The sequence below is a fragment of the Protomyctophum bolini genome, assembly GCF_963924005.1.
Source record: "Protomyctophum bolini genome assembly, chromosome: 7".
Classification (NCBI taxonomy): Eukaryota; Metazoa; Chordata; class Actinopteri; order Myctophiformes; family Myctophidae; genus Protomyctophum; species Protomyctophum bolini.
Genome location: NC_137868.1, coordinates 24,696,660 through 24,707,526, shown reverse-complemented (window position 1 = coordinate 24,707,526; position 10,867 = coordinate 24,696,660). Strand labels below are relative to the sequence as shown.

The following is a 10,867-nucleotide window of genomic DNA, read 5'->3' as shown; positions in this document are numbered from 1 at the left end:
CAACCATTCCACAACTGTGGAACGTATGCAAAACCTTCGTTATATTATCCTCTTGATAGATAGTTATTGTTGTTGATAAGAGTCCGGACTCCGGACATAATTCGGTTTTCGGCTCTTTATTTGACGACACGAAGCGGAACACACACTCGATCCTGTTTGCGGAGGAGGACAGTTAGCTGTGTAACACAGGGTAGGGGTTAAAGGTAAAAGTCGAAGGAGATGTCAACAACATGGCTGCTGGAATAATTTGTGTCAAACACGGATTGTTATTAACTAACAAAAGTTATCAGTTTCAAACTCTTCAAAGAAAGTTGTTGCCACATATGGTTTGTATCCAGAAACCCGTAGAATTACAGAGTCTGAGAGCTTCAACAAACTCATCTGATTCACAGCAGAACGAAAAGTACTGCATTGATCTAGTCAGGTAGGTAATATGCTTCATACTGTTGTTACTGACCAGACCACCTCGCTTTTAGCTACTTGGACGTCATGTGTATCGATTCTGACATCAGAATCGATAAACACGTCTAGGAGAGTCTAAATCTTGGCTCGGCTATTGGGAACTTGTAGCTCTGGTCCATAGCTCTAATGCCTTTTGCATTAGAGCTAGGGAACTTGAATATTTTATATAATAAGTGATATTAAAAAAAGTTAAAGCAGTGAAAATAACTACATATTCTGTTGGTAATCATTGTTATATAGTGTCTAGGGCAGGCTAGGGCCTCTGTCTCACCAGCTCTTCAATACATGTAGTCAGGGAATATTAATACAATCTGGGAATACATTTCTTACCAAGACTTTTCTTCACCAATGTGTTTGTGAGGGTGTCTACTAACATCCCACATTGGTTTCTTTCTATTCAACCACCCTAGGGGAATTTTGGACAGCTGCTGAACGTTGGGGTACCATCAACAACCAATATATGGCAAAATGTTCTACATTTTATTATACTTTAAGTAACATGTCAAACTTGGGGGTTTTCATGATTCTGAACCCATTCCAAGCATTATTTTCGCATGAAAAACACTCGGCCATAGCCACTTGCCCAAATGTGCTGACCTGGCAAGTGGCTATGGCTGAATTTTGCCCAAGGTGTGTTTTTCGTGCCAAACGAATGCTTGGAATGGATTCAGAATCATGAAAACCCCCTAGTTTGACACGTCACATGCTACTTAAAGCATAATGAAAATTATTTAACACATTGTTTGGTGAAGAAAATTCTTGGTAAGAAATGTATTCCCGATTTATTTGACATTATTCTGATAATATTCCCTGACTAATGTAACACATTTTCAGGTAGGTGACAACATTTCAGCCAATCAGGACTCAGGAGAGAGTACCCGTGTATCAGCTTCATTTTTATAGTGTTCCATTTCCAATTTTGTTTAATCTGTAAACATTGCGACGGTTGCGTTATTGAATACGAACGCTTACAACTTACAATTGCTCAGATCTGGAGTCAGATATTGCCCTCTAGTTTCATATCCATTTGAAAGTTCTGCCAGAAAAATATCTCCACTTCCCCCACAAGCTTTTGCCCCACAAGCATTTGCTGCCCGCGACGGGGCAGCGAATATTATGCTTTAACTATAAGAATCAGTGTACAAATGGAGATTTGACTGTGTGTGTGTGTGTGTGTGTGTGTGTGTGTGTGTGTGTGTGTGTGTGTGTGTGTGTGTGTGTGTGTGTTCTGCTTCTGAATGCATTTCTGCTGCTCTTCTATCCCCCTTTAGGTCACGAGACTATGATGGTTTTGTGTGTTCCCTCCTTTTACCAGAGGAGTCACGGCGCTCCTCTCTGGCCCTGAGAGCCTTCAATGTGGAGCTGGCTCAGGCAGGTATTCTTGCACATTCAGTGCTACCTGATACACACTGTTCTAATGTCAAAGTGCTTCCCAAACTGTAATGCTTGTAGAGACAACAAAACGATTATACTGATACATGAATGACAAACGGGAGATGGGAAATACAACGGCAATAAGTATTATTTCCAAAGGATGTATCACACTTTGTTGTGTCTTTCTCTACAAGGTGAAGGACTCTGTTTCCCAGAAAACCATTGGTCTGATGCGAATGCAGTTCTGGAAAACGGCTTTAGAGGAGCTGTATAGAGATGACCCTCCTATGCAGCCAGTCAGCTCAGAGTTATGGAGGGTAAGCAGAGGCCCAAACAGATTTTACTTGTTTCTTTGTATATTCTGAGGTGATGTTCACTTTGGTAAAGCTGTGTTGACTAATAAAATGCCATGTCAAAACAATGAAGTGTTTGAATGCTGTTTTGCAGGCAGTGAGGAAGCATTACCTAACAAAGCGATGGTTACTAAGAATCATAACAGACAGGGTAAGACATTATTCCATTCTTGCTACATGAACATAAAGCCTTGACAGCCACAATAGTCATACCAACACAAACAGGCATGGTCTCATGACTCTCATTCATACAGTTAAGTATTATTTAGTTTACAAAGTTCTGCTTTCCCACAAACTAAAATTAAACGCCATCTACCTCAGTTGTCATGTGTCACATGGGATTTTCCAATCTATGGTCCAATCCCCCCCAGACATTATTCTTCGTAAATTAAGATTAAGGTGAATCCAGTTCTGATTAGATGGTATTTTTCCTTTCTATCTAACAGGCCACAACAGGTGAGATTTAATTTGGCGCTTTGTGATAGGGCAGTAAGCAGTATAGGGGCCCCCCAGGGGACAGTTAGTTCCTCCCCTTTGTTTACCCTATACACAAATGACTGTGTCAGCTCACAGCCCAATCAGTGGGTAGTCTAGTTCTCTGACGACACTGTTATCCTTAGTCTACTCACAAGTGAAGGTAACACCAGTAGCCATACAATTGAAGTGGACAGGTTTGTAACCTGGTGTGATGAACATCACTTACAAGTTAATGTAAGGAAAACTGAGGAGATTGTAGTGGATCCCAGGTCTATAGGGGACCACACCACGATCACCATACATGGTCATGACATCAAACAGGTCACCTCCTATAAATATCTAGGAGTGCACATGGATTGTGATATAAGCTGGCACTCCCATGTGACAAGTATGTGTGCAAAAGTACACCAGCGCCTTCATTTTCTCCGTAGGCTCAGACTTTTTGGTGTAAGTAGAAACATAATTCTGATGTTCTATAGAGCTAGTATAGAGTCAATACTAAGGTATGGTACCACCAGTTGGTTTGGAAACCTAACGGTACAATACAAATCTGAGATCCTTAGATTAGCCAAAATGGCAGGGAAGATCATGGGTATGTCTACACCTCCGATCACCCCCCTGGTCATCTTTGAGCAGGCCACCATTGGACAGGTTAAGAAAATTGTGTCTGACCCCTCCCAAGTACTATACCCTGAGTATCGGCTAATGCCATCAGGTAAGAGGTACGAGGTCCATGCGTGCAAGTATAATGCGTACAAGCATTCCTTTGTCCCTCTGTCAATCACACTCCTTAACAGAGTCCTTGCAGAGGGCAGACAGGGTAGGGGTCGTAGGTTTTGAGGTGATGTTCTTCCCCTCCTTTGCACTAGGTATGTTGGTGTGTGGTATTTAAATGTTGTACGGGTCACTGTGTGCCTTTGTTTATTGTATCTATATCTGTATGCTGCAGGGCGGGTCCATGGGGTTCAAGAGAAATGTCTCCCTCGGGAGACAAAATAACCTTGACCTTGACTGTCCAGGACCCTTAAATAGAATGTATTTCAGTATGTTGTCTCCATCATCCTACCAGGAGAAGGACCTGGAAGATAGAGCTTATAGGACCCTACAGGAGCTAGAGGCTTACTCTGAGAACACCCAGTCCTCCGTATTGTACCTCCTATTGGAGTGTTTAGGTAAGAGCCTCTCTGTTTAGTCTGTGCTTGTGTGTTTGTGTGTCCAGAAGGCAATAAGCTGTCCTGCAGTTCTAACTTGTTGACTGAAAAGGCATATTGGGAATTAGAAAATAATGCAGTGTAGCTTCTACATTCTGTTGAGCTCACATTGCATTGTTTATCCTCAAATGCAATAAACATTTTGTAGTTCTAAAAACCCCCCAAAAATGTGTTAACATTTATGTGTTAACACAAAAATGTGTTAACATTTTTGCACTTCAGGTTCCCTCAGCTTGAAGTCTGTTTTTTTTATAGATGCCTGAAATAAGCTCTGTGGTTAACACAGCTTGAGAGAGTTTCATATTTTGTTCTATGACATGAAATATGTCGGTGAATACCACATTTTATGTATATTAAAAAGGGCGGTTGCTAAACCAGCAGCTAAATGAGACTACAGAGGTTGTGGTGACATCAGTAATGACGTTGAGTCATGTGACCATGGTTTAGTTTATTTATATCCTCACGTTAGCTTTTCTACTTCTAGAGATTTAATTTACTCTTCAATACTTATACATGGGGTGCTTATTCTTTGGCAATAATCCAAAATCTATTGCAAAAATTCCATATTTTTGTCAAGTGAACCCAAGGTTATGCCATTGCATCAATTTCTTGATGTAATTTGAGCTAGCAGATTCAACAGCACTGGGTGGCAAACTCCTGCAAGTTTGATGGAATTAATTGAAGTCAATGAGAACTGGGTGGCCTGCATTAACATTACCTTTGAATGATTGAACTGATTCTCTAACAAGGTCATCAGCACGTTATAGTGACTATTAATACAAGGGCCCTCATTGACTTCAGTGCATTCCATAAGAATTAAGTCTCCGGTTTGCCTCTCAGGCAAACACGCCTACTGTATGTGCCCCCTCCTTTTTGAGTGGTGCTAACCACTCCAACGTGTGGCTATGTGTGCACAGAATGTGATCTCAGTGTTTCGTTATTCCACTGTCTCGTCCCTCCAAATACCCAAACCCCAGAATGTGATCTCAGTGTTTCGTTATTCCACTGTCTCGTCCCTCCAAATACCCAAACCCCAATCTGCCCGCTCGCCAGGTGTGAAAGATGTACATGCGGACCATGCAGCCAGCCACATAGGGAAGGCACAAGGGATTGTGACATGCCTACGAGCCACTCCCTACAACAGCAGCAGACGCAAGGTTTACTTACCCATGGACATTTGTATGCTGGTGAGTTCCTACGTCTTTGTAATAGAGAGATGGTGATAGTGGTACAATTCACTGCTGTCCTCCCTGGCCAATTTAGATGAGCGTGATTTTGGAATTGTCACATGCTAGAGAGGATTACTGTATGCTCCCCTGCTATCTCTACACTTGGTTGGAAACCTATTTACATGAGAGAGCTTTCCATTTAAAATATGTAATTACGTATAGAGCCCCTTATCATTAGGAAACCGAATACTAATGGATTTTACTTATTGTAAGTTATGTGTCGCCATACGTAACATAGTTACTGCATACAGGTATTTCACGTATTCAAACAAGGTGTGATGAAGACCTTTCATGGTCATAAAATGTTGCCTTTTAATTAAATAAAGGCTATATTTCTCTTTTTACTCCTGAGTGCCCGGATCGTCTGTTGTTTTTTCTGTCTTAATCCTGATCTGTGTGAGCACCTTTTACTTTTTTACTTTTTACTCGGTAGAGTTGAGGAGCCATGTTAAATTTGATATACAGATATAATTACATTAAAATCTTTCCTATATAAGTATAGTAGGTTGCTTATGTTTTCTGCTTATTTTCAGCCATGTCCTTAAAATATTTCAGATCAAACTTCACTATGACATCTTACTAGTGACTACTGCTTTCTTATTTACATGTTCACGCAATTCTCTTTGTTGTTTGCAATGTTAATGAGCTTGGCTTTCTGAGTGTGGGTGCATTAGCCAGTGGCAAGATGTCACAGTAAACTATACATGAGATACCTGGCTACGCCCCCTACTTCCGCTCTGGCGTCTTTTCTCGGAGCGTGATTGTCAGAGTGTTGCTGTTGCCTTCATAGTGATTCTCGTTCTATGGATTCTCGTACTTTATAACTAACTGATTAATAATGCAACAAACCGTTTGAGCACAGGTAGAGAGCATATTATGTGTTTGGGGATGTTTATGTAGCAGACAGAGGGACAGACCTTGGCAGTAAAAGCTTCCTCTTTAACGGTTCAAACTGGGCAGAATTCTCATCTAGCTACTAATGTGCTATACAAATTTGTTATTTTGTGTGCGTGTGTGCTAGCATGGTGCTTCCCAAGAAGACTTCATCCGAGGTAGCCAGGAACAGAATGTTCGAGATGTAGTGTACGACATCGCTAGTCAAGCCCACGTACACCTAGAACACGTATGTATCTGACTCCTTTTCCCCCGTTTTTAAGTTTCTTTATTAAAAGAGTTGTACAGTACATGTACATTATACAAATTTTCTGTCAGTGAGAGAAACTTTAGACACAAACAAAGACAAGACAGACACATCCCCTCCCATTTGGCTGGGCGGTATAACCAAAAGAGCAATCTGTTTAAACCAACAAAAACTATTTAATAATAGCAATCTGTTTGACCACACATAGTCCACCAGAGTCGGTCCATCAGTATACAACTTAAATTAACTTCAATTAATTTGTGCTAGTTAGAAGCACACATTCATTCTGTATAACGGACATAGTAATGTAGTACAGTACAGGCCTGTAATACTGTAAAATGTAAATGCTATGGTTTGTGTAAAGCAGTGGTTTTGTTAATGACAAGAACCCCCAAATTGAAAAGATTTTGTGACAGCAACCAGCACAAGAAAAGATTTGTCAAGATTGTTTTGAAATGCTTGTCTCCTCAGGCTCGATCTTTTAGGAAGAATATCCCAGCTGCTGCGTACCCAGCCTTTCTACAAACGGTAGGTTATCAAACATTAAACGCTCACTTGATTCTTTTCTACTATGAAGGGTAACCCAGAACCTGTGAAGTTCTGCTATTGAAATGTTGTCGTAATAATTTATTTATAGGAGCATATGAGTGTGGAAAAAAGAAAAGCACTTTGTGGGTCCTTTATGTAGAAAACTGCAGACAGTTCAATAATACAGCACAAGAGTTCTTTAAAAGTTCTATACCTTTGAGCAAAGATCAATGTGGAAGGAGGTAAGAAGGTGGCGAACTCCCATTCAGGGCGAGAACCCCTTTTGGTGTTTTAAGTATTATGTTATACTTTAGCTATTGAAAAATAGCAGATCTACAAGCACCGAGTGCAGCGCTACGAGCTTGTAGATTTGCTATTTTTGAAAAATCGTGAACATGTGGTGCATTTCTTTGAATATATATTCTTTCACAGCGAACGTTTTTAACTCATCTTTGCTTCTGGGGGAGTCCCTGGAACAACATATTTTCATATGTCCGCAGCCAAATGCAAATAATTCTAGGGGTCCTTGACATGAAAATGTTTGAGCACCACTGACATAGAAACATGGGTTTTTCAGAAAACAAAAGACATTTGTAGAATAGTCCTCAAGTCTAAATGGTTTAAAGAGGATCCGAGGCAGCTCTGTGCAGTACCTCAACTGCACAGAGCTGCCATGGATCCTCTTTAGTTCGCTACCTTCTTACCTCCTTCCACATTGATCTTTACTCAAAGGTATAGAACTTTTAAAGAACTCTTGTGCTGTATGTGAGTGTGAGAGTATGGGTTCTAATCTTTTTTACTTGGTGACAGAAGTATAACTCACTATTTTCTTCGTTCTTTCTGCTCTCTCTGGACAATTTTATTTTCGTCACATACTAATTACAGAGGAATAGTAAATGTCCTCCTGCTCTCTCTCCAAACACTGAGGGTCAATTTCCGTTTACACTGACTGTTTGTTTCTGGGGTGCAATTTTGCAATACCAGAGGAATCTGGTATGCTTTTGATATGCATGTCATTGTCTGCATTAATCTGTTTTGCTCACACATTGGCGTGTCCAATCTGTCCATCTGCTCTCTGCATGTGCTTGCCCACATGAAGAACCCTGCACATTGCCATATAGGCACTATAGTGTAGACATTTGTTATGGGATTTCAGTTGAATGCGAGGTTCACTGTGATGTGTTTTGTTCATTCTGGTGTATTGTGCTGCAGGTGGTGTTAGAAGACTACCTTCAAAGAGTGAGGAAAGTAGACTTTGATGTTTTCCATCCCAGCCTACAGAACAGAAACCCATTGCTCGCTATCCAGCTGTATGTACGGTCCTGGAAGAAGACTTATTGATCTACAGTCACCCACATATTGTACCCCATCTACCGTATTGCTTGCACCATTATATCCAGTATCTGAATACCCCATCTACCGTATTGCTTGCACCATTATATCCAGTATCTGATTCTGAATACCCCATCTACCGTATTGCTTGCACCATTTGTATCCAGTATCTGAAATCAACTGCCTTGATGTTCTGTAAACTAAATGGAGAGTGAACTCGTATCAAATATCCATGCTCATAAATTCAGTGGATTCGTCCGTTATCACTGCATTAAATATATTAAATCAGGACGTTGGAATATGGCCATACTGGCGTACTAGACATTGTGGTGTTTGGCTGTGTTCACCCGGACTGCACACATGCAGGGTGGTGCAGACATAGCCTGGTCAAGGACTCCACCTGCTGAACCTGTCATTTCCAACTCTATTGTCGGGGCATGGAAACTAGGGGCTACTAATATTTACTATTCTCTGCCTATCGGACGTAATTTGGACGGCGCTGAGTCTGCTCTGGTGGCCGTCGCAACACTCAGCACGGCGACTTGCACGGTTGGCGCCTCACTCGGCGGTGCCTCGCGTGGCTCAAGGCCACCAGAGACGGCGCGTCTCCGTCATTGACACAAAAAGCAAACGCTCCCATAGTTTCACTTCCTGATTTCCCAGTATGTTGATTATCACATACTGGGGGTATTTCTAAGGTGCTGATAACGAACATTCTCTTGATTAAGGGGTGATAACATCCGAAGCGGGTGATAAATTAAATGCAGCACTGCCACTGAAACCAGCCTCTGACAGAACATGACACCCACTGTTTCTCAACCTTTGGTCACAGCAGGAAACGCAGCCACTTGGGCAAAATGCCTAATAGAAAAGAGCTTGGATAATCAACCTTGCCAAACTGGAATGGTAGTTGTGAATATTTCCCATGCTCCATCCTGCTTTCTTTTCCACATTTGTGTTAGTTACATGATAGTCATTATACAAAGATGTCTGCTCAGTTTGTCACTAAAAAGATTGAGAAATGGTGATAGTTTATGAAACAGTCCATTGTGCTATATTCATTGCATCAAACTGAAACGTGTCTTTGGTTTAGACATTAATACAATTAAAATGAACATTTGCTGAATGAATTAAGATTGGACTTTTTTTTAACCTCAATACACTTAACTCCCACTTATTCACGTTTGTGGTTTGTATTTCTCACATTTGAAGTTTTTTCATGCCCCACCACTGCCAGGGTTCATACCTCTTGAAATGACCAAACATATGAGTGCCATAGCGGTCTGTGAATTCACTTACTGACCAAACCATAAAGAGTGATGGTAAAATCAAAGGTTCACAGCGAAGCCCAGCCCTTATCTTTTTAAATAAGTGTAAATTCCACTCTATGGGCTGTATTTTGTGTGTCTTAAGTACCAGGTCTTATTCCCTAACTTGAGTAAACTAAAGACCTGGAGGCGTGATCAATGCTCTTTGGCCACTCAGAATAGCCAAATGGCATTGATCACGCCTCCAGGTCTTTAGTTTACTCAAGTTAGGGAATAAGACCTGGTACTTAAGACAAAATACAGCCCAAAATGTCCCTGGTACTCTGGTGCCTGCTGTCCATGCATGATGCTAGTACAAACTGTTAACACTTTACTGGATGCTGATTCACCTGAATCTAATAAATCAGCCTATATCTGCACTTTTGACTATCGGGTCTGTCTCAACTCAATGTTGTAGGGCAGGGATACAGGTAAATAGATTTACCTGTGGGCCACATTACAAAAATGGCAAGGGGCCAGGGGCCAGTAGATAAAATTACGACATTAATGATACTTGATAACTTCTCTCTTTCAATTGCTTTATTTTCGCAAAATGTATCAAAGTACAATGTGCATGCACACAATATGTAAATAAATAAATGTGTTACATTTTCTTGCATAAACACAAAGAGCACAATGTAGCTGTTATAATAACATAATAACATAACATGAGTAGCTCTTTGCCTGCCTGCCTGTCTGTCTGTCTGTCCATGAGTAGTTATTTGTCTGTCTGTCAATGAGTAGCCGTCTTACTGTCTGCCTGTCTATGAGTAGCTGTCTGCCTGCCTGTCTATGAGTAGCTGTCTGTCTGCCTGCCTGCCTGTCCAATTGTCCATGAGTAGCTGTCTGTCTGCCTGTCTGAGTAGCTGTCTGCCTGCCTGCCTAATTGTCCATGAGTAGCTGTCTGTCTATGAGTAGCTGTCTGCCTGCCTGCCCAATTGTCTATGAGTAGCTGTCTGTCTGTCTATGAGTAGCTGTCTGCCTTCCTGCCTGTCCAATTGTCCATGAGTAGCTGTCTGTCTGTCTATGAGTAGCTGTCTGCCTTCCTGCCTGTCCAATTGTCCATGAGTAGCTGTCTGCCTGCCTGTCCAATTCTCCATGAGTAGCTGTCTGTCTGTCTGCCTGTCTATGAGTAGCTGTCTGCCTGCCTGCCAGCCAGCAAGTTGGTTAACAGAAAATAAATTGTTATGGCTGAGTAAAATAAAATACAATAAACACAATTTGCCTGAAAATAGATTACCCAGCTATGACCTTTTTCATGAAAAAAAATGAGTAGTGATATGGCTGACTGAGTAAAATAAAACAATCTACCTGAAAATAGATAGCTATAAGTGAAGAGCAATTTCCGCAATTACCATTTCCGCAATTTCCGCAATTTCCATTTCCTCAATTTCCGCAATTTCCATTTCCACAATTTCCTCAATTTCCATTTCCGCAATTTCCGCAATTTCCA

At 41.2% G+C, this 10,867-nt stretch overlaps 1 protein-coding gene across 2 annotated transcripts; it reads left to right on the top strand.

The window, feature by feature from the left end:
• Positions 1–202: 202 nt before the first annotated feature.
• Positions 203–9,207, top strand: ndufaf6 (NADH:ubiquinone oxidoreductase complex assembly factor 6). 2 transcript variants are annotated; one of them, XM_080767753.1, is made up of 9 exons: positions 203–424; positions 1,734–1,833; positions 2,031–2,153; positions 2,284–2,340; positions 3,736–3,838; positions 4,931–5,064; positions 6,128–6,229; positions 6,719–6,775; positions 7,988–9,207. In XM_080767753.1, the coding sequence occupies exons 1-9, from the start codon at positions 231–233 to the stop codon at positions 8,114–8,116; spliced, it is 999 nt and encodes a 332-aa protein (XP_080623879.1). In that variant the 5' UTR covers positions 203–230; the 3' UTR covers positions 8,117–9,207. The 2 variants fall into 2 exon arrangements, with proteins under 2 accessions (XP_080623879.1, XP_080623880.1); XM_080767754.1 differs by having other exon boundaries at positions 295–424; positions 1,734–1,837.
• Positions 9,208–10,867: the final 1,660 nt, after the last annotated feature.